The 25,113-nt window shown below is 41.2% G+C and overlaps 1 protein-coding gene and 1 pseudogene across 6 annotated transcripts; one reads left to right on the top strand and one right to left on the bottom strand.

The window, feature by feature from the left end:
- The first annotated feature begins 199 nt into the window (after nt 1-199).
- On the top strand, nt 200-15,620 carry LOC135552958 (dixin-A-like). 6 transcript variants are annotated; one of them, XM_064984920.1, is made up of 15 exons: nt 200-822; nt 5,451-5,608; nt 5,778-5,926; nt 8,801-8,890; nt 9,157-9,210; nt 9,319-9,369; nt 9,617-9,721; nt 9,877-9,930; nt 10,033-10,122; nt 10,228-10,302; nt 10,547-10,714; nt 10,958-11,024; nt 12,521-12,629; nt 12,898-13,006; nt 15,249-15,620. In XM_064984920.1, the coding sequence occupies exons 1-15, from the start codon at nt 800-802 to the stop codon at nt 15,330-15,332; spliced, it is 1,386 nt and encodes a 461-aa protein (XP_064840992.1). In that variant the 5' UTR covers nt 200-799; the 3' UTR covers nt 15,333-15,620. The 6 variants fall into 6 exon arrangements, with proteins under 6 accessions (XP_064840992.1, XP_064840993.1, XP_064840995.1 ...); XM_064984921.1 differs by having other exon boundaries at nt 10,550-10,714; XM_064984923.1 differs by having other exon boundaries at nt 10,036-10,122.
- LOC135552960 (PIH1 domain-containing protein 2-like) lies at nt 15,557-24,629 on the bottom strand (annotated as a pseudogene).
- Between the last annotated feature and the right edge of the window lie 484 nt (nt 24,630-25,113).

A 25,113-nucleotide genomic window follows, 5' to 3' on the forward strand; every position in this document is an offset into this window, starting at 1 on the left:
AGCCAAAATGGTTCAGTTGGAAACCACACACCACAAAGTGTTAGCCTAGAATATACTGTAGATTAACAGCCCAATGTAAAGGAGATATGTCCCATTTCAGCTACAGTAGCAGCACATACAAACCCCCTCCTCTAGTGAGAGGGGAAGAGTGTGGGAGGGGAGGTATGAAAGAGAGTGTGGGAGGGGGATGTATGAAAGAGAGTGTGGGAGGGGGAGGGTAAACACTCCGACAGAGTTATGTATGACAGCCTTACTGCTCACTGAAAGAACAAGGGACAGAGAAACAAGTCTGTGCGGCTGAGCACTAGAAATACTGTGAGGTCGGAGGAAGGAAGATATAGCATGAGGGTGAGAGAAGAAAAATAGAGAAAATATATGGAGGAGGAGAGCTCAGCCACAGGGGGAGTGTGTTCTGAAAAACCAGGCAGAATTCAGCCGCTGGTGAGCCTGAACACCAATCCTCTCCCTTCTGCCACAGGCTGGGAGGGATTGAGACAGGATTTCCATTGGGTTCTTCCAGGGAGTGATTTAGAGAAGAGTCCAGGGCTGTTGATTAGGATTTGTAGCTTTATGTAGGGAATATGCTGGAGAGGATTTGAGTATGCTGTTCGCTGTTATTGCAAATTGCACACAGTAGTGTCTGCAACGTGGAGGCTCAGTCTGCTGGTTAGTGTTGGCAGTGCTGCACCCACCCTTGCTGCTGGGGTTGTTTGGGGGCTATGTTTCTGACTGACTAGGGCAGCATCACCCACATGCAGGGCAGAGGCTGAATGGGAGGTAAAGAGTGCAACTAACCAGCATGGGAGCCAAACAGATGAAATGGTAAGAGTTGGATTTCACAAATGATTTGCATTATCTCTTGATTTAAAAAACATAACTGTCTCTGTCCTTCTCGTTGTTACAATCAGTGGTTGTAATATAGAAATGTAGTGTTTATTCATTGACCAGTGCCTCTACATGTGCCTTGACAGTATGGTGCTACCTTTACAGTGACGGGAGTGGCTATGACACCTCGATACATGTCATTTAGAAGATGTCATTTATTTGTCTAATCAATATTATCCTATGTTCCTACAATATATATATATATATATATATATATATATATATATATATATATATATATATATATATATGTAACACGTTTTAGAGAAACTAATCATAGTGTGATATGTCGTAGAAATGGAGTAGTTCACATCATTTTCGGCTTTTGTCTGAATGTAGGTGTGGGCGTGCCTCTCTGGTATGGATACTGTGCGTTGTTTGTCTGGAACAGAATCTATAGTCTATGTGAGCTGAATGAGTGATATTGCCTAGCAACGGCTAGCAACGGCTAGCTACAGTGTTTGGCATTGCTGTGATTTCCAGTTGCAGATCGGCTTACATCTCAGATTTACTTTGATCAGACTGATTAGCATCACACTGTATATGGGCTTGTCCAATCTCACATGGTGGTTTAGTGTTATACAGTATTTAGTTCCAGAGATTAGGATAATTTACGTTTAATATTTGCCCACCATAGTGGAGGTTTTATTTCCAACCCAAAATATATTTACAGTAATACACAAATTACATTATACTGTAAAATAGGCCACAGGTGCATGTGATCCTCTTTCAGATATACAATTGAAAAGTTAAATCAATGCTCATTCAGTTAAATTGAAGACAGATTTGAATTAAAAACATGTTAATTCAAGAAGATTTACTTTATTTGATATAAAGGGATTAAAAAAGACATTCAAAGGCTCATCTCTTGTTAATCTATGTATCTCTACTGTATGTTGTTGTTTCAGTTGGCACAACAGATCAGCAGGGTACATCTTTTAAGGGAAATCCACAGAAAGTAGAATATGTAGCTATAAAACTACCCAGGACAAAGGAAGGGCGGTGCCACGATAAGAGATTTACACAGAACATTGGTTGGCATGTCCTTCATACTTCTTTGCCTGTAGTTCTTATTGCAAGATTATTTGAAATGATTTGCAGTGTTTATCAATGGGGAGTACTTAGGCATAACCACTTCAGTTGAATCAGATAAGATGGCCCCCAAGCCACAGAAAACGTCCCAAACTTCCTGAATATGATATCTAAATGGTATATAACTTAAATGTCACAACTCTATTGAAGTCATAATACTGTATCTACCATACATCCCTACCAACTCAATTACATATCAATCCAAGCAAGCATCATATGGTACCTGCCTCCACATACAGTATTAATCATTTACAGCTGAGGCACAGTAAGAGAGCACATACAGACCCTCCTGTGGCCCAATGAACCCTAATTAATCTCCCTCTGTTCACAGTGTTAGTGAATGGATAACGGGTGGATAAAAGGGTAATTCCATGGTAACAGAGGGATGCTGAGACTCAGATGTTTCACTTTAAAATGTATGTCAAACAAAAACCAGTGATTGCAAAGTTAACAACCCATATAATCATATGCACAAGGACGACTTTTAACAATTTCCACTGAACATTTGACAAAAACACCTTTACTTGAAGAACAGTGCAGATGCAAAGTTTGGGGACAGAATGACGGTACAAACATTCATTCTGTTCTTCAATAAAGGTGTTTTTTATATATCTATATTTTCCGTAGAAATGTTTAAAAGTAGTCCTTGTGCATAGAGTCGTATGGTTTGTTTAAAGAAGACGAATGCCATCCTAACTACATTAAACCAGACTTTAATCTCACACAGACTGTAATGTGAGTCTAATTACTCATGTCAACATTACGCTTCACACTAATTAACATATGGTTACATAAATGCAATCCGTCATAATCCACCCATCTTGCATTTCTCTAAAGAAAGATTTGAACATAGTCTCTCTCCCCTTTTCAACATGTAATGTCTAAGGGTTTTAGGTTTAATAGTGGCAGAAACTGGCAACAATTATAAAATACAAATACAAAACACAATTAATTACAAAATACCCTAAAAACCAATGTATCAAAAGTAACATACATAATACTTTTGCAAAGTATTGTATTGAATTAAAATACAAGTATCTTGTATTTTCAAATACAAAATAAATTTGCAAGTACACACTTAACCGTAACAACATTTTCAGTAATGGTAACAAAAGCATTTTATATGCTATGACAGTGATAATGTGGTTGTTTCTACTATGATTGAATGCACTGACTGTAAGTTGCTATTGGTGCTAAATAACAAATGCTAATGTAGATGTAAAAATAATCACAACCCAGGATATGACCCAGGATATGACCCAGATGCAGACACAGGAGGCAGATAGTACAGATCTCAGATGAGTTATTGTACACACGGGGCAGGCAAAGGGCAGGGGTTCGTGATCAAGTCAGAGTCAGGCAGGTACAGGATGGCAGGCAGGCTCGGGGTCAGTACAGGCAGAATAGTCAGAACCCAGAAAACTAGGAAACAGCAAAAGCTTGAGCAAAAGGAAGACGGGAAAGCACGCTGGTAAGACCTGACGAACTGGCAACAGACAAGAGAACACATGTATAAATACACAGGGGATAATGGGGTAGATGGGCGACACCCTGGAGGGGGGTGGAGACAAGCACACGGACAGGTGAAACAGATCAGGGTGTGACACACTTGCAAAGCATGCTAAATATTATTATTATCCGAATGAGCTCCACCCCTGAACGAGACCAAATTTGAATAAAAATATGAATGACTGTAGAGATAGGCAAAGATACATTGAAATGTATCTTGTTATAAAATACCCTAAAGAATGTATGAAAATAAAATAAGAAATAATATTATCAACAATACAGAAAAGTCAGTCAAAAAAGACATTTAAAGTAGGCAAAAAACACAAAAGGAATCTATTATCTAATCTATCTAATCTATACTATTTCAGTCAAATGTCCTGTGCAGTTGTAAATCAAACAAATACAAACAAATACATGTTTGAACACAACATTTTTTAAATTTCAACTTATTTTGTAAGAAATATGCTCTATATAATTGTCTAGCAGGACTGTTGAAAAGTATTTTGATAATACAAAAAGCAGCTCTCTGAAGTATCTTGTTAGAAAATAGATTGGACTGTAGTCTAGGCCAGTGAAATACAAATGAAAAAATATGCAAAATACATTTCAAATACATGTAACAGAGGTACTTCCCATCTCCAAATTGTGGTCTATCTGGTCCACACAGACAGAAGCATGGTTGTTTTCCCACAGATATGAAGAAAGGGATCACGGAATCTCCCCTCTGGGAGCCATATCTAATGCCTGGGGTTATAGACCACATGTGGCTGGATCCCGTTTCTAAAAAACACATGAGGGAACATGACAAGAGGCCCAGACCTCAGGGTGCTTGGAATGTACTGAGAACAGACAAAGATCATCATAACATACAGACTGAGTACATAACAGACTCAGGGCATTCTGAAAGAGGAAATCATCCTCTCAGAGACATTGAAATCATTGTCAGTTTTGAACTGATGTCTCCGGAGGAAAAAACAATCCTAAGAATGTCATTACAAAAACTAAAACAGCATGTTTCTAAATCCCACCCCTATCTGACTGTTTGAAAAAGGAAATACTTAGTTGTTTGACTCAAATGTGTCCCATTTGTCTGAAGTTGCCTGTAAAGTGCATTTTATTTGAAGTAAAACTTAATATTTTGGACAGTCACTTATGTTTGTGTCAATTAAGTTGAATGAATGAATGAATAAATGAACAAATTCCATCTGTGTGTTTACTTACACACCCCTCCGTATTCGAAGGCCCAAAAAATATATGCTACTCTGTTTATTATCTATGCGTTGTCACTTTACCTCTACCTACATTAACATATTATCTCAATTACCTCGACTAACCGGTGCATCCGCACATTGACTCTGTATCGGTGCACCCTATATATAGCCTCGCTAATGTTATTTTATTATTGCTCAATTATTTGTTATTTTTCTATTTTACTTCCGTTTATTTTAGTAAATACCTTCTTAATACTTATTTTTCTTAAAACTGCATTGTTGGTTAAGGGCTTTGTAAGTAAGCATTTCACTGTAAGGTCCACACCTGCTATATTCGGCGATAACATTTGATTTGATTGGTTGATGGACAGTGAAACTTTTAATTTGGCTCCATATTCCAGCATTTTGGGCCACTATTCGGTCACTATACAGAATGTCATCTCTTATTTGAGTGTATTTTAAAACATAATGTCTGTCGCATGTGAAACATTTGATCTCAAATCCAAAATGCTGGAGTATAGAGCCATATTAAAAGTTTTAGCTTCACTGTCCAAATAAATACAGAGGGACTGTATGTACACAGTGTATCATTCTGTTGAAATATTGCTTAGTCTAGATGGCATTTATAGTATGTACAGTATATGTATTTTCAAGAAGAATGTCTCCCATGAATATCTATATATTTTATTTTATTTGGCTCAGCAGCAAACAAAGTCATTCCTTATTCTTGTCTTTTCCCACAAACTGTTGCAGCCTCAGTTCAGCCAGCCCTGCACACTCCCCTAAAGAAGAGTACATCATCGCTCAGTCCACAGACACTCCTAAAGAAGCATTTATCTCAGCTCAATCTGAAGATCACGCCGAGCCTGGAGATGACAAATCAGAGTTGACGGAAAGGAAATCTGATACAGGTTGGCTGCACATTCATTTGCTCGTTCCTGAAATCTGTTTCCATTTGATTTATCTGCTACAAAAATGACGTTTTATCATGCCCGGTCTGTTTCTGTCTGTCCATCTGTCTGGCCATGCCTCCATCTCTCCCTCTGTCTGTTTGTCCGGCTGTCCGTCTGTGTCCACCAGAAGAGGTGTTGTCTCTCTGTGGCCTGTGTCCGACCCCGGGGCATAGTGGGCCAGAGGAGGAGAGATCATGGGAGGAGCAGCTGGAGTGTCACCAGGAGCAGCTGGAAAAGGAGATGCAGGAGGCCAGGAGGATGGTGTTCCGTCTACAGGTAGACTCCTCACACACGCACGCACGCACGCACGCACGCACGCACGCACACACACACACACACACACACACACACACACACACACACACACACACACACACACACACACACACACACACACACACACACACAAAGGATATTGTAGTAAACTAAAACTAAAACAATTTAGTAAACTGAAATAAAATAATTAACAAACCTGTTTCAAAAACTAAAATTATACTGAAACTATTGTATTTGACTCCAAAACTAACAAATAAATAAATAATAAATAAAAACCATCATGGATTACAGAGCATTCGGAAAGTATTCAGACCTCTTGACTGTTTCCACATTTTGTTAAGTTACAGCCTCATTCTAAAATTGATTAAATTGTTCCCCCCCCATCAATCTTCACACAATACCCCATAAAGACAAAGCAAAAACTGTTTGCAAATGTATTACAAATAAAAAAAACGCTATGACGCTACAAGCTTGGCACACATGTATTTGGGGAGTTTCTCCCACTTTTCTCTGCAGATCTTCTCAAACTCTGTTAGGTTGGATGTGGAGCGTCGCTGCACAGCTATTTTCAGGTATCTCCAGAGATGTTCGATCGGGTTCAAGTCCTGGCTCTGGCTGGGCCACTCAATGTCATTCAGAGACTTGTCCCGAAGCCACTCGTGTTCTGTGTTGTCTTGGCTGTGTGCTTACGGTCGTTGTCCTGTTGGAAGGTGAACCTTCGCACCAGTCTGAGGTCCTGAGCAGGTTTTCATCAAGGATCTCTTTTTTCCGTTCATTTTTCCCTCAATCCTGACTTATCACCCACTCCCTACTGCTGAAAAACATCCCCACAGCATGATGCTACCACCACCATGCTTCACCGTAGGGATGTGCCAGGTTTCCTCCAGATGTAGCATTCAGGCCAAAGAGTTCAATCTTGGTTTCATCAGACCAGAGAATCTTGTTAATCATGGTCTGAGAGTCCTAAACTCCAAGTGTGCTGTCATGTGCCTTTTACAGAGGAGTAGCTTCTCTCTGGCCACTTTACCATAAAGACCTAATTGGTGGAGTGCTGCAGAGATGGTTGTCCTTCTGTAAGGTTCTCCACAGAGGAGTGACCATCAGGTTCTTGGTCACCTCCCTGACCAAGGCCCTTCTCTCCCGATTGCTATATTTCGTCGGGTGGCCAGCTCTAGGAAGAGTCATGGTGGTTCAAAACTTCTTCTATTTAAGAATGATGGAGGCCACTGTTTTCTTGGGGACCTTCAATGCTGCAGAATTCTTTTTGGACCCTTCCCCAGATCTGTACCTCGCCCCAACCTGTCTCGGAGCTCTACGTACAATTCCTTCGACCTCATGGCTTGGTTTTTGCTCTGACATGCACTGTCAACTGTGGGAACTTATATAGACAGGTGCGTGCCTTTCCAAATCATGTCCAGTCAATTGAATTTACCACAGGTGGACTCCAATGAAGTTGTAGAAACATCTCAAGGGTGATTAATGGAAACAGGATGCACCTGGGCTCAATTTCGAGTCTCATAGCAAAGGGCCTGAATACTTATGCAAATAAGTGTTCAAAAAACCTGTTTTCGCTTTGTCATTATGTGTGTGTAGATTGACGATTGAAGAGGGAAAACATGTGTTTAATCAATTTTAGAATAAGGCTGTAATGTAACAAAATATGGAAAAAGTCAAGTGGTCTGAATACTTTCCAAATGCACTGTATGTTCAGTTTTAGAATTTACAAGCTTTTTTTCTAATGGGGTTTTCAAGCTTCTGAATCTGGTGGGTTAGACATTTACTTAATAATTTAAAGATAGACTCAGTGAGATGACTTTGCCACGAGCAGCACCACAGATATTGGGCACGTTTGAATGGTAAGGCTAAAGCAACCGACTGTAGACGAAAGTGGAGGAGTGAAGTAGGGGAGGTGCATCTGATGAGAAAGAATGAGCTGAGAAGTTTAGCCTCGCGCTTCAGCGCTCCTGGTTGTTGCAGAAATTGACCCACTACTACTGTTACTTGGTGCGTCTACGTCATCTCACTGAGTCTACCTTCAAACCTATCCTAACCTATGACCTGACCCAGCACCTTATGCATTACTGCCCCACAGGGTCAAGAAGTGACCTCCCAAAAAACCCAAACACTTTGCAACACATAAATGGCTCCTAGCCTCCCACGCATAGGCTTCTTTCTGTCCCTAACACTAAAACGATATAATATTAAAACGAAATAGAAATGTTTTTATGATACAATAACTAAATAAAAATGAGTAAAATGGAACTGAAAACTAACTGAAACTAAACTGATTTCAAATGAAAATGTTTAAACTAATAGAAGAAAAACTAATATAAAAACACAAAACTATAATAACCTTAACACACACACTCTACAGATACACACAGATAGATACACTGTCAGACATACAAACATAGCTTTATGTGAACATCTTTAGTATGTATAAGATGTATCCCTCCAAAACTCCAGCTAAGGTAAGTATACAATGAGATTGTGATCATCCAAACATAATCTGGTATCAAGGATCTGAGTGCTCTTAATCTAGCACAATCTAATCTATCCTGTCAGGTATAAAAATCACCCCCCACCTCTACCCCACCCTGCCCAACTTCGGATGATCACATGAAAATGTGATCATGTCCAAGCCAAGCATTTGCTCTATGTTCACTGTCCAGTTCAGGTTGTCAGCCTTGTGGTGTATGTGAGGTCGTACATCCATATCGGTGTGTGTGTCTGACATGTTTTTATGCATGCATGTGATGTGGTCAACAGGCTTTATTTCTCTTTGCTGTGTGTTTATACTGTGAAATGTATTCTGGGTGTGTAGGCTTTATCTTATGCGTACAGTATGTGTCCATCCCTCTCTTCTCTCTCCAGGCTCTACTGCTGCACGGCTCTCTCCCTGAGGACGAGCAGGATGTCTCCATGGGCTTCGGGGATAGCAGGGCTAACTCTGAGCAGCAGCTGGTACTGTGTCCACCCCCATCCTCTCTCTACATTCACTTTAGATAGTATGGCATGTTCAGCCACTCACTGTGATGTAGCAGTGTCAGACCCTGGCATGTCATAATGTTTTTACTGTCACTCTGGAGTCCAGAAAAGACGCAGATACTGTAGAAGTGTGAATGAGTCTGTTATCTGCTTAGCCTGCTTTCATGCCAGGCCACCGTCTCTTTATAAGCTCTGGCATTTCTCTATTTTCTCATAATGCCTCTCATCCCCCCACTTTGAAGGTTCTAATCCGCAGTCGTCTGGACCAAAGCATGGAGGAGGCTCTTGATCTGAAGGTACAGTAAGCAAAAGTAATTGGGCTTAATGTGGATGAGCTGCTTTAAGAGCACATACCTTCCCCTAATGAAATGTCTCTGAGTCTGTCTGTCTCTCTGTCATCTCAGAGGGAGCTTCTGAGGCACAAGCAGGAGGCACGCCACCTTCAGGCCATTAAGGTAAAGCCTGCCAGTCAAACCCTTCAGTTTGTTTGGATTGTTACTTATACATAGATTAGTGGCTTTTATTCAGTTGTCATGCCAGCTCTGGGTAGAGAAACAGACCCTTCTACCCTCCACTGGTCCTTTACAGAAGAGTTGTGTGCTCTGTTTAAGGCTTCATAATGATCCATATTAGTGGGTCCTTACTCTTTGGTAGGCAAACCAGCCTCTCTAGCGTTGTCTTTGATCTGCCTTTCCTCATTAGGATGCTCTTCAGCAGCGTATGTCTGTACAGGAGGCTGCAGTGCTGCAGCTGAAGCAGGAGCTACTGAGGTGCAGCATGGGCAAAGAGCAACTGGAGGGGGAGAACGTAAGTCAGATGATGATGATAATACATACGTTGACATTTAGAAAGAATATTTGACCTTTAAATTCAATGGCTCTATCTATTTATGTATTCAAATATTCACAAAATGTTTTGTTCATCCACATTACAAATATAAGTATATATTTGTATATTTGTAGGCAGAGCTCAAACGGAAGTTGAGCGATCGGAACAAACTGCTCAGTGAATATGAGGTAAGATCAGAACATTTTCCATTTTAACATACTTTAACATTTGGATATGATTATGTGGTTGAAATGTATCAAAGTATCACAGTGATATGTCTATAAAACCAGCAGAAACTTGGAAAAAAGGATAGACTACTTCAGCAACAGCAAATGAAACTGGACGATGCTCGGCACAACTCTACTGAAGGAAGCCACAGGGTATGTTACCATAATCAAACTGCTTCCACTTCACTTACAGTAAATTACATGTATTCATTGTAGCTTGTGATGTTCGTAAGATATATTATGTCTGTTTTTCTTCAGTCATCTAGGAGTGAAAAGAGTGGGTACAGTAACTCTGTGGGCCCACCCCCTGGTCCGGCCTTCCAACACACAGCGGTGAGTCATGCACACCTATGAACATTTCCTACATGTGTTTACATGTTGGTTGGAGGGAGGGCGTGATTCATTAAATGTGTGTTTTAGATATGTTTCATGTCATCATTATAGCTGTTTCAAGAGCTGGAGACCTAATAGAGGTTAAAGGCCATGGCCAAATGATCAACAACCTTCAAATGTGCCTGGACACCAGTTCTAGTTGTTTATGTCATTATGTCTGTGTGTGGATTTGTGTGTGTGTTAGCAGGGGGAGGAACTGCAGCTGGTAAGGGAGGCCCTGCGTAGTCTGAGGGATGGCTTCTCAGGTCACGACCCTCAGCATCACACCCTGGACACACTGGAGCAAGGGGTGGCCAGTCTCATGGACCGCCTATACACACTCGACACACGCCGCAGGCAGCAGGACAGAGGGGTACATACACACACACACACACACACACACACACACACACACACACACACACACACACACACACACACACACACACACACACACACACACACACACACACACACACACACAGAGGACCACAGAGAAGGGTGCTGTGTGTGTGCTGTTAGCGTGATATTATGCACCTGATGTGATAATCGTGTGCACATCGTGACTGATTGAATTGGCATTTCTCTTAGTAACTGAGACTCTGTCTTCTTGTAGGGTCAGTACAAGTCACCAGGACGAAGAGCCAACCCCACAGACAGGGACTCATGGCCACCCAGCTCAAGTAAGATGTACCGTTTGTGTTGCCGTTCTCAACAACCTTGTTAATTCTCTTCATGCAACTTTATATAACTGTGTAATTCAATTACATTGAGCACATGTTGGGAGGTATTGAGGATTTTAATTAGCTAGGCTGGCTATCTGTAGAGAAAAGGGTAATATTAATCCAACTTGGTCTGGTCCACATAATTATTGAAGACTCTACCTCCAGGTACCTGTCAAATTATTTTACTTATATTAGAGATTTCCACCGATACAACACCAGAGCAATAGACCCTGATATTGCCTGTTTTAAATGTAATAGTCTATCTGGTAAGAACACCTTTTTATATACTGACGCTGTTGAGTGGAACAAACTATCACAGCAACTCAAAGCCATGCCGACCATAGTTGAGGAGACTAAATTACTTGTTGTTACCTTAGATTGTAAACAGTCATGGTCAAAAAATATAGATTCAATGGTTGTAAAGATGGGGAGAGGTCTGTCCATAATAAAGAGATGCTCTACTTTTTTGACACCACACTCCACAAAGCAAATCCCACAGGCTCTAGTTTTATCTTATCTTGGTTATTGTCCAGTCATATGGTCAAGTGCTGCAAAGAAAGACCTAGTTAAGCTGCAGCTGACCCAGAACGGAGCGACACATCTTGCTCTTGTTGTAATCAGAAAGATAATAGTAATACTATGCATGCCAGTCTCTCTTGGCGAAGAGTTGAGGAAAGACTGACTGTGTCACTTCTTGTGTTGGAAATTCCAAATGGTTTGCATAGTCAACTTACACACAGCTTGACACACACACTTACCCCACCAGACATGACACCAGGGGTGTTTTCACAGTCTCCAGGGCCAGAACAAATTCAAGCAAACGTATAGTATTATGCAGAGCCATGAGTGCATGGAACTCCCTTCCATCTTATATAGCACAAGTAAAACAGCAAACTTGGTTCCAAAAAACAAATAAAGCAACACTTCAAGGCACAACGCCTCTCCCCTTGTGACCTACTTGTTGTGTGTATGTACTGACATGTATGTTTAACTAATTCAATGCACACACTACATGTTAATGTTTTTAAATGTATGCAAATTGTAAGGTCCTTTGCCTGTAATGTCTTTTTCGTAATGTGTCGGACCTCAGTAAGGCTAGCTGTCGCCATCGGTGTCGGCTAATGGGGGATCCTAATAAATCAAATCAAAATCACAACTTCATTTAAAAAGTATCTTATGCTGGCTAATGATTGAGCAATAGAAACAGAAATAAAAAATGTGTCTATGTCATGTGTCTGTATCTGTCATGTGTCGCTATCTATGTCATGTGTCTGTATCTATGTCATGTGTCTATATCTACATAATATACTGTTTTAGCACCATGGAAATAAGTATGACTTTCTTGTGATGGCCCTGTCATTTTTATTTTCATATATGTATTATGTGTATGTTTTAATCAATCAATCGTGTCTTTAAGTTGTAGCCAGTAAGCCGACCAATGTTTTTGTTTTCAGAAATAGCTCACTCCCACAGTAGCCCTGGCCTGGACTCCACAGTCTCCACTAAAGTCCTCTACTTCACTGATCGCTCACTCACTCCTTTCCTGGTCAACATCTCCAAAAGGTACGAATCCAGAATCCCTCTTTGGGTCTTGAAGATGTCCATTGCATGTGTATCTTTGTGTTGTACGGTTGCGTGCTGCCTGGATGTTAATGTATATGTTAGTACACATGTATATTTTTAGGGTATTGAATGCATGCATGTGTGTCATTGGTGTGTGTGTTGTGTGTCTATGTGCAGTAGCGTTGTGAGGGAATGTGCATGTCTGTGTCTCTGCACAGATCAATGTACCATGATGCCATCTGACAGTGGGACTGTGCTGTGCTGTTAGGCTGGGAGAGGTGACTCTGAGAGACTTCAAGGCAGCGGTGGACCGCCAGGGTAGCTTCAGGTACCACTTCAAAGCCCTCGACCCAGAGTTTGGGACTGTGAAGGAGGAGGTAGGCATGTTTTGGATTACAGCTTTGGGGTTACATTTAGATAGGGTCAACCACTGAGGCAGAAATGACAATGACCAAAATGAAAAGATAAAACACATGGAATTGGCAATAGTTCCGAAACCCAATAACTATTTTAAGATCATAGAGACGAGGATTCTCTATAGTTGATAAACAACCGTTGAAATCGGAGGTTTACATACACCTTAGCCAAATACATTTAAACTCAGTTTTTCACAATTCCTGACATTTAATCCTAGTAAAAATTCCCTGTCTCAGGTCAGTTAGGATCACCACTTTATTTTAAGAATGTGAAATGTCAGAATAATAGTAGAGAAGGATTTATTTCAGCTTTTAATTCTTTCATCACATTCCCAGTGGGTCAGAAGTTTACATACACTCAACAGTATTTGGTAGCATTGACTTTAAATTGTTTAACTTGGGTCAAACGTTTCGGGTAGCCTTCCATAAGCTTCCCACAATACGTTGGGTGAATTTTGGCCCATTCCTCCTGACAGAGCTGGTGTAACTGTCAGGTTTGTAGGCCTCCTTGCTCACACACGCTTTTTCAGTTCTGCCCATTAATCTTCTATAGGATTGAGGTCAGGGCTTTGTGATGGCCACTCCAATACCTTGACTTTGCTGTCCTTAAGCCATTTTGCCACAACTTTGGAAGTATGCTTGGGGTCATTGTCATTGTAACTTCCTGACTGATGTCTTGAGATGTTGCTTCAATATATCCACATACTTTTCTTTCCTCATGATGCCATCTATTTTGTGAAGTGCACCAGTTGCAAACCGTAGTCTGGCTTTTTTATGCCGGTTTTGGAGCAGTGGCTTCTTCCTTGCTGAGCAGCCTTTCTGGTTATGTTGATATAGGACTCGTTTTACTGTGGATATAGATAATTTTGTGCCTGTTTCCTCCGGCATCTTCACATGGTCCTTTGCTGTTGTTCTGGATTGATTTGTAAACTTCCAACTTCAACTGTATATATACCAGAGTGTGTGGACACCGCTTCAAATTAGTGGATTCGGCTATTTCAGCCACACCCATTGCTGACAGGTGTATAAAATTGAGCACACAGCTATGCAATGTCCATAGACAAACATTGGCAGTAGAATGGCCTTACTGAAGAGCTCATTGACTTTCAACATGACACTGTCATAGAATGCCACCTTTCCAGCAGGTCAGTTGGTCAAATTTCTGCCATGTTAGAGCTGCCCCAGTCAACTGTAAGTGCTGTTAATGTGAAGTGGAAACATCTAAGAGCAACAACGGCTCAGCCGCGAAGTGGTAGGCCACACAAGCTCACAGAATGGGGCCACCAAGTGCTGACGCGCGCAGCGCGTAAAACCATCTGTCCTCGGTTGCAACACTCAGTACTGAGTTCCAGATTGCCTCTGGAAGCAACCTCAGCACAATAACTGTTTGTTGGGAGCTTCACGAAATGGTTTTCCATGGACGAGCAGCCGCACACAAGCCTAAGATCACCATGCGCAATGCCAAACGTCGGCTGGAGTGGTATAAAGCTCACCGCCATTGGACTCTGGAGAAGTGGAAACACGCTTCACCATCTGGCAGTCTGAAGGATGAATTTGGGTTTGGCGGATGCCAGGAGAATGTTACTTGATGAATATATAAATATATAGTGCCAACTGTAAAGTTTGTTGGAGGAGGAATAATGGTTCGGGCTAGGCTCCTTAGTTACAGCGAAGGGGAATCTTAACGCTACAGCATACAATGACATTCTAGACTATTCTGTGCTTCCAACTTTGTGGCAACAGTTTGGGGAAGGCCCTTTCCTGTTTCAGCATGACAATGCTCCTGTGCACAAAGAGGTCCGTATAGAAATGGTTTGTCGAGATCGGTGTGGAAGACCTTGATTTGCCTGCACAGAGCCCTGAACTCAACCCCGTCGAACACCTTTGGGATGAATTGGAACACCAACTGCGAGCCAGGCCTAATCGCCCAACATCAGTGCCCGACCTTGTGGCTGAATGGAAGCAAGTCCCTGCAGCAATGTTTCAACATCTAGTGGAAAGTCTTCCCAGAAGAGTGGAGGGTGTTTTGGCAGAAAAGGGGGGACCAACTCCATATTAATGCCCATGATTTTGGAATGAGATGTTCGACGAGCAGGTGTTCTTTTGGTCATGTAGTGTATGTGTTTAGAGAATGTCTGTGCCTGTATATGTCATAGTTTATATTATAAGAGCATGCCTGTCTGGTTCTGGTTGGTGTCCTCAGGTGTTCCAGGATGGAGCGCTGGTGCCTGGCTGGGAGGGGAAGATAGTGGCCTGGGTGGAGGAGGACCATGGAGAGAGACGGTAGAAGTGGGAACCAACCAACCATAGAGGGAACCACTAGCCTCAAACTGTGACCACTGGACTATGATGTCATAACACCCTCTCAGTATTCACAGCAGCCCTGAAGAGGTAGCTATTATAACAATTGGGATCAATCTATTTATTACTGTTTCGAGATAAAACCATACTTTCAAAAATTGTCTCTTTCCTATGGACATTTGACTTACAGTAACTGTTTGAAGTACATGTTCTAGTTGCCAAATATGAATTAATACAATTTTTACGTTTTAATAAACATGGATTACTGCATGAATATTGACTATTTGTGAACTATTTCCTGGACATGCAGTTAATGTAACTCATGATCATGGAGGACTATAACTTCACTTCAGTCATTATTGTTGCTATGAATGTCTTTACTGAGGTACTGTTTACTACTACAAAGGTTCAGACCCACAGCTTGTAGGATGCATAGCAGAAATGACATTTATTTTGGTCCATTTGCTTTGAGGTAACTGAAGTTACTGCATTTTCTAATGGCCTTCTTATATTTCCAAAGTGCCGTGTCCCTTCATAGAGACAAATCACCTACTGGGTGTAAGTGTGACATGCCAGAGCAGACAGTGTTTTGTTTTTTTTGTCTATGAATTAACGTGTGTGCTTTTAGTGTCTGCAGTAACGGCACTAGAGTATAGACACTTGCAAAGTTAATGTCCGTTTCTTGTTGAACGTGGCAGAGGCCGACTCCTCATTCACAGTCTCAGGCAGCTCCAGGTGTAGATGGATTGATTTCCTCCACTTCTAGTAGTATATTATATTATAGAGAAATACACACAGACCTCACAGAACTTATAATGTAACATGTAACATAGGTATTATGTCAACATAGGAAGCGCTTAAGCAAAATCAACATCATTTTTGTTAATCTGTCACAGGGCCTTATTCATAGCACAAGGGAAAGGGGAAGGAGAGTGGTCCCTGACCTAGGAAATGATGAGATGGCACTCTGTGATGGACTGAACCTTTGGTAGCTCCACAGTCAGCTCCAGGATTCGAGAGAGGTCCCTGGGGTCAGAGTTAACAGTGAGCTGGTGCTGTGGCTGCTGAGGCTGGGCTGTCACTGAGCTAGAGATCACCTGGATCGGGTTCTTGGTCTTGTTGCTTTGGTCCCCTGGCCCAGATGATAGCTGGACAGATGTTATGAGCTGCACAGGTGTACTGTCCTCAGTCTGCCCTTCACGCAGAAGGAAATCTGCTGGAACAGGGAAGCTGGGGTCTGGGAGGCTGGGAAATGAATGTCAAAACATTCCCAACGGTTAGTATTACCAGTTCAAATTATCCAGCATCAACCACAGTTAGCAACAGTCTTACGCAGGCACAGAATGCAACGTGGGTTTTGTTCTGGGTAAAAACATGGCGGAAGGCAGTGACAGCGCTTGGGAGATTTTTCAGCCTTCTAAGAGGACCAAATCTGAAGTGTGGTTGTTTTTTGGGTTTTACAAAAGTGCTGAGGGAAACTTAATCGAAGATGGTCACCTTGTCTGCAGAACAAGCAAAAGAAAATTGCTGCGAAAAGGGACGACACTTCAAATCTCTTGAGTCATGTTTCTGACCACCACACACTACTTTATAGCGAATGCAAGGTAAGTGAACTTTTAGCTCAATGCATGATGTGGGGACTTCGGAATGCAGGAAAATGTCATGGTTTGTCTTGCTAATAGCTTGTCAATAATGTAAACGGAAGCTTTCAGTGTTACCTACTCTTGTAAAAAGACTACACGTTGTTCTGCTGCTGTATGCATTGTGTGTCTGCAGACTCTATTCACCCATTGCACACGGTAGTTTAGTCACCCAACCAACATATTTTGTTAATTTAAAATCTGTCAGTCGTCGACTTGGTTGTAAAAGTGTTCTAACAGGAAAACACTATATACTCCTATATTCAATTGTTGGGCTCATTGCAATTACTATAATTGTCTTCTTAAAACACATTTGTATTTCTGTAAATTGAGCATGGGGTCATTGCATATACTCAAATGCAACACAGAAGACAGACAGGGGCTGCATTCCAAACACTTAAGACACACCCTCGTCCACTCACCCTCGCCTTATGCCCTTGGGGGAATCCCCGTCGCCATCTTGGAGGACGGTCCAAATGATTAGCCAAGCAAAGGAAGTTTGCAATGTAAGCCCCTCAGCCCTCATTTTTAGTCGGCTTCGCCAGTGTACAATTATGTTCACATCCTCTAAGAAAAGTCAGCGAAAACTTAAAAACAACATCAATGGAGAAGTCAACTTTCAAGTGTAAGTAAAAACAAATGCAAGTTAGAAATTGTGCTACTAATGCACATGATGGCACAAACACGTCTCGTAAAAAGTAAATATGTTTTTGTAGAAATAAAACATTTTTCTTCAGAAGTTCCAGCTAGGCAGGCTGACGTTAGTTAGCTAATTCATTTTCTAGCTATCATACAGTAGGCGTATATTAATAATTATATTTTTAATATAAGTAGACATGCACTCATAATTGACTGTAGCGCATATAAAGCACCCACAAGCTACTGGAGGCTGAAAACACAATCGTTGCAGGATGAAGGGTGTCCATTTAAAAATCATTCCTTCTTCCCCCACCCCTTGTTTACTCATCAGATGTCATGATACATCATCAGAAGTGTCCACTTAATTTGAGGGCTGAGGGGATAGGTGTGTCTTTTAAGTGTTTGGACCTGTATGTGTGTGTGTGTGTGTGTGTGTGTGTGTGTGTCAAATTGTTGAGAGGCCTGGCTTTCTGAGGCTGATGAAGGATACCGTGCCTCACTACGAAGTGCCATCACGAACATTCTTTGTCAAGCCTGAAATCCCAAACCTGTACAACCAGGTTAAAGCTGATGTTGGAAAAAGTTTGACTCAAGGCACATGGTTTGCTGCAACTACTGACCTCTAGACCAGTGAAAGCTGGGGGTGGTCAATCCTACATCAGCTTCACTAACCATTACCTCACCCCAGACTGGCAATTGGAATCAAACTGCCAGAAAACACAGTTCTTCCCAGAAGATCACTCGGCTCACAACATCAAAGTGTTTTGAGAATATGCTGGGAGAGTGGGGGGGGGGAATCAACAAGAAAAACCTGGTCTGCATAACCACAGACAACGCAACAAACATGATCAAGGCTTTTGAAGAGTTGCCTGATCTGTGGCTTGGGTGCTTTGGTCATAATTTGAACCTGGCCATCTCAAAGGCTCTGAAAATTCAGAGAGTTGACACAGAGGTCAAGGCCTGCAGTCATCTGGTCCAAGGTTTCTCACAGAGCTGGAAGAGAAGGAGAGAACTGAGAGAAAAGCAAGCTGCCCTCAACATGCCACAGAAGGCTCTGATCCATGATGTGTTGACCCGATGGGGATCTACACACAAGATGCTTGAGCGTTTCCTCAGCCAACAGCAGCCAGTGACACTGGCTGGAGAAAGAGGAACATGGCATCTGATGCCCAAGGATGCCGACATAAGTATCATGGAGCAACTGTGCCAGCTCCTTGAACCTCTGAGCAAGTTTACAGATGCACTAGCCTCAGAGACACGAGTGACACTGTCAGCCATCAAGCCTGTCCTAGACCACATCACCTGTGATGTTCTGGTGGCCAAGGAGATGAAAAGGGTAATGAGAGAATACCTTAATAAATCCTTTTACAGCTACCCCCCTACTTTTTTCAATTTCCGCCTGAAGACATACCCAAATCTGTAGCTCAGGCCCAGGACCAAGGATATGCATATTCTTGGTTTCATTTGAAAGAAAACACTTTGAAGTTTGTGTAAATGTGAATTGAATGTAGGAGAATATAACACAATAGATCTGGTTTAGATAATACAATGAAAAAAAACACATGTTTTTTCATTTTTATTGTTGTATCATCATCTTTAAAATGAACAAGACAAAACAAACATTCAGATAGGATGATGGGGACAATTTCAGTGAAAAATATAAGAGGGCAACAGTACTTGTGCAAAGTTTCAGAATGATAACTTCCAAAATGAGTGTGCTACATGACATTTATCATGAAGTCACCCAGGTGTCCCAAAATTAGTGAAGTTATACATTTTGAATGGAATAACTATATACAAAATACCAAAATGGTATTCTAACACCCCCCCCCCCAAAATGGACACAAAACATGAAAAAAATATATATACATTTACAAAATAACACTTTAAATATTTGGAAGACCCTCAGTCCTCTACACAATATTGTGCTGCTGATGCCAGGTGCCATAGCAGTCTCTTTCTGCTGTAAAGCGGATGGCCACAGAGCATGTGGTGCAGGTGATGGGGGACTTCATTTTTCAAAGAACACAGCGACGCCTCCATGCTGTGCCCTTTTGGCCCTGAGGCACATCCATGCCTGCAGAAATAAATTTGGGCATATGAACACTACTTGTGGCAGGAGCTGGATGAACCAGCTTCAGTGGGGGATGGACACCTTGGCACTGGGGGCTCCCATTCGGAGTCAGTGTCACTGTGAAAGAACATGTTCAGTTAGAATAGTTTCACATATGAGTCCTGTATCAACAGGTATAATATATATACATATACATACATACATACATACATACATACACACACACACACACACACACACACACACACACACATATATATACATACATATATATACATATATACATATACATATATATACATATACGTATACGTATATGTATATATATACATAGAGAGAGAGAGAGAGAGTACAGGGAACATAAGGTTGAATATATTATTATTGACCTGCTAGATCTACTGTCTAATTTATATTATGACATTTCAGCTAGATCTACTGTCTTTATTATATTACAACAGACCAGCTGTATCTACTGTCTCCATTTCACTTTGGCCATTGTTGTGGGCCTGCCCTCCCCTCAACAGCCTCAAATAGGCTATTTCACGTGGGGTGGAGCGGCAGACACACGCATCTCGGCCATGCTCCCTCTAATCCACAATATGTATATATACACACACAAACATAGGCTATGTGTCATAAACATACATACAAACATACCCCCACCCACAATGTGTATAGCCAACATGTACAACATGTACTTTACACATTTTATTACATTTTTATATATAGCTACTAAAAATTGTAAAAATCACAAATAATATTTTATATTATTAATTTCAAACAAAGGCATTAGCATGAGAAGAACTTACCAGTCCAAAACGATGTCCTCTCCGTTCAAAAAATATTCCTCCATTTGGGAATCGCTAAATGAATCGTCCTCCAATAATCTCGGTCTTAATTTTTTTTGTGTGTACATCTGTATATCTAGACATAGATTTAGCTTTCCCTAACTTAGTCGTCATACTGATTGATATATAAACAGCTGAAGATGCGCTTTACCAAATCAATGCTGTGCGTAACATGCGTGGCTCCTTCCGGTATGAAACTTCAATGGCGAATGACCCTCTTTACGCCGGAGTTTACTACATGGGTTCGTCTTCCAACACATAAACATTACATATTGCTGTTTACCTCAGCTCATTGGCTATCTGCCCAGCTAGATTTTAAGACGATCAGTGGTCATTGGGTTAAAATACAGTCAATCAACGAAACAGCGGTCATATCATTGGTACACAATGATGTCATTACTTGTTGACTTCAAATCGGTTTCTTTCAGTAAATACGTCCTGCGAAATGACCCATCACGTTTGGTTGTGTTACAAACAAACCAGTTGATTGCAATGAAACCAAACAAGACTGGAAAAGTCATGTTTAGTGTGCGTATTTACATCGAATGTGTCGTCGAAAATGGAATGAGACGGAATTCACGACACAAGCGGTTCACAAAATGTTTTGTGTTAGGCTATAAAAATGGATTTTATCAAACAAAATACCATTCATTGTGTAACAATGAGCATTGGGATTGCAAACAGAGGAAGATCGTCAAAGGTAAACAATTGATTTTATTGCAATTTGTGATGTTGTTACGCCTGTGCTGGTTGAAATAGTTTTTTATGGGGCTTAGTTCTCAGATAATCGCATCGTATTCTTTCGCAGTAAATCCTTTTTAAAATCTGACACCGCAGTTGGATTAGCAAGATTCTAGGCTTTCGACCCATGTGAGACACTTGTATTGTCATGAATGTTTAATATGACTACTTATGTAGCGATCACCGTATGTTGTCGAATTTAATCCCGCTAACGGGTTCGGTGCGCAGAGGTTAACAACAGATACACAGAGAAGGCAAAGAGAGTCATGCACATGGCTTGTTTTATTGACCCCCACTTCAAAAGGCGCTTTTTTAGATGAGCCTGAGGCTGTAAAAGTTGACACTGACAGCTGTGTCCAGGAGGACTTGAAGCTGGCAGCTGCACAAGTCAGGGAAGAAACACAAAGCACCAACAGCACCTCCACCCCCACAGCGGCATCAGATGGGAAAGGCCTCGCTGGGTCTCTGAGAAAGATTACCTCAACAAGGCAGCAGAGGTGAAGATGGTCAGATTCCGACCACCCCAGAAGACAGAGTGAAAGAAGAGATCAAGGTCTACCTGTCTCTGCCAACCATTCCAGCAGAAGAGGATCCACTGGTGAGGTGGAGGGGCCCTGCATCAGAGCTGCCTCAAATTGCCAGTGTTGCCAGGAAGCTTTTGTGCATCCAAGCAACCAGCGTGCCATCAAAGAGAGTGTTCAGCGCTAGCGGGCACATTTCCAGCACATTTTAACGATACCGCGTTAATACTGATAACCATAATAATTTTGGTCACTATAATCGTGATATGAAATTTTCATACCCCATTTTATTTCTACTTTGCACATTCTTCCACTGCAAATCTACCATTCCAGTGTTTTACTTGCTATATTGTATTTACTTTGTCACCATGGCATTTTTTTTGCCTTTACCTCTCTTATCTCACCTAATTTGCTCACATCGTATATAGACTTGTTTCTACTGTATTATTGACTGTATGTTTGTTTTACTCCATGTGTAACTCTGTGTTGTTGTATGTGTCGAACTGCTTTGCTTTATCTTGGCCAGGTCGCAATTGTAAATGAGAACTTGTTCTCAATTTGCCAACCTGGTTAAATAAAGGTGAAATAAATACAAATAAATAAATAAATAAAATACCGTTTCAATGAAACACCTTTTGAGGTCAAACAGTGTTAGATAACATTGGTATCAAAACCATTAAAAAGTGATAAGAACATCAGCTGTCATATACAGTTGAAGTCGGAAGTTTACGTATTTAAAAACTCGTTTTTCAACCACTCAACAAATTTCTTGTTAACAAACTATAGTTTTGGCAAGTCGGTTAGGACATCTACTTTGTGCATGACACAAGTAATTCTTCCAACAATTGTTTAGACAGATTATTTTCACTTATAATTCAGCCTATCACAATTCCAGTGGGTCAGACGTTTACATACACGAAGTTGACTGTACCTTTAAACAGCTTGGAAAATTCAATAATATTATGTCATCGCTTTAGAAGCTTCTGTTCGGCTAATTTACATAATTTGAGTCAATTGGAGGTGTACCTGTGGATGTATTTCAAGGCCTACCTTCCAACTCAGTGCCTTTTTGTTTGACATCATGGGCAAATCAAAAGAAATCAGCCAAGACCTCAGAATTTTTTTTTGTAGACCTCCACAAGTCTGGTTCATCCTTGGGAGCAATTTCCAAATGCCTGAAGGTACCGCGATCATCTGTACAAACAATAGTATGCAAGTATAAACACCATGGAACCACGCAGCCGTCATACCACTCAGGAAGGAGATGCGTTCTGTCTCCTAGAGATGAACGTACTTGGTGCGAAAAGTGCAAATCAATCCCAAAACAACAGCAAAGGACCTTGTGAAGATGCTGGAGGAAACAGGTACAAAAGTGTCTATATCCACAATAAAACAAGTCCTATATCAACATAACCTGAAAGGCAAGGAAGAAGCCACTGCTCCAAAACCGGCATAAAAAAGCCACACTATGGTTTGCAACTGCACATGGGGACAAAGATCGTACTTTTTGGAGAAAGGTCCTCTGGTCTGATGAAACAAAAATAAAACTGTTTGGCCATAATGACCATTGTTATGTTTGGAGGAAAAAGGGGGATCCTTGCAATCCGAAGCTTGGTCGCAAATGGGTCTTCCAAATGGATAATGATCCCAAGCAAACTTCTAAAGTTGTGGCAAAATGGCTTAAGGACAACAAAGTCAAGGTAATGGAGTGGCCATCACAAAGCCCTGACCTCAATCCTATAGAAAATGTGTGGGCAGAACTGAAAAAGTGTGTGCAAGCAAGGAGGCCTACAAACCTGGCTCTGTCAGGAGGAATGGGCCAATATTCACCCAACTTATTGTGGGAAGCTTGTGGAAGGCTACCTGAAACGTTTGACCCAAGTTAAACAATTTAAAGGCAATGCTACCAAATACTGTTGAGTGTATGTAAACTTCTGACCCACTGGGAATGTGATGAAAGAAATAAAAGCTGAAATAAATAATTCTCTCTACTATTATTCTGACATTTCACATTCTTAAAATAAAGTGGTGATCCTAACTGACCTAAAACAGATACTTTTTACTAGGACTAAATGTCAGGAATTGAGAAAAACTGAAAATAAATGTATTTGGCTAAGGTGTATGTAAACCTCCGACTTCAACTGTAAATATATTTTGGGGACAATGTGAACTTTTTTTCCCTGCACCTCTTATGAAACAGGTTACAGTCCAGGTAATTATGCAGAAATACAGGTTTGTGTTCTGCAGGACAACAGTGACTCTTGGTACCTCCTCCTTCATGAATATCTGTCTCCAGTTTCCCTCCACATACAGGCACAGGCTTGTTCTCATCACCAGGGTGAGGGATGTGCTTCCAGCCACACACATTGATGTACAGCAAGGCCTTTCTTTGTCTCCTGACACAAACAATAAAGCAACTGTTCAGCCTCTTTATAGTTCACACCTCCATATTATTAGCCAGCAGTGCACAGTCAAACGTGCACTACAAACAAATGACCCAGTATTCTCTTATCAACACACTTAGTTATGTTATTTTTTATGTCGGCCAGTGTTCAAAGTGTGTATTTTCAATCTATAAACTCTACAGTGTGGGTGCAGCTGCTCATAGAAAGCAGGTCATTTGTGGTTCCAGCATTTCAGTGAGTAGGAGTCAGGCTGGGGTAATGCATTATTATTAGCTCCCTCTTTTATTTGTTCCTCGATAAACATCTGGTAGCTTTGGGGGTCATTCTGTGACAGGTCGTCTAACATGGACCAGAACTGGTTGAACTGCTGCAAAACGTCCTGCTTTGTAATTTGTACTACCAGGGATGAAGACATATTTCTGAAAATATGTTGAGGGATTTAGTTCAGTATACACACAGCTCATTGGAGTTTTGCATTTGATTAGGGTATGGCAAGGCACGCTAGCTATAGATGAACAAGCATGGAGATAATTCCTTGCTAGGTTAAATAACGTTTATGTTAGCTAGCTAACGTTACAGTAGTGTAGCTAAATAGCTACCCAATACACCAGCCAGCAATGCCTTGAATACAATCAAACCATTTGGTACGAATGCTGTGAATCAGATGGAGAACAGTAGTGATCCTTTTAACACAAAACACATGGAAATACTCACAGTAAACTTGCTTCAAGTTTTTGCGACCCTTGTTCTAACGTTACAGCTAAATGTTGACAAACTCAACTTTTGTCGCGAGTGTCCTCTTTTACTATAGAAAATAGATGATAGGGGTGCATGCACGCCCTCTTCTGACAGGAGAGAGGTGCTACTACTTTGCACTCAGAGGTGAACAGTGTCTGCAT

This window comes from Oncorhynchus masou, chromosome 13 (genome assembly GCF_036934945.1).
Source record: "Oncorhynchus masou masou isolate Uvic2021 chromosome 13, UVic_Omas_1.1, whole genome shotgun sequence".
Taxonomy (NCBI): domain Eukaryota; kingdom Metazoa; phylum Chordata; class Actinopteri; order Salmoniformes; family Salmonidae; genus Oncorhynchus; species Oncorhynchus masou.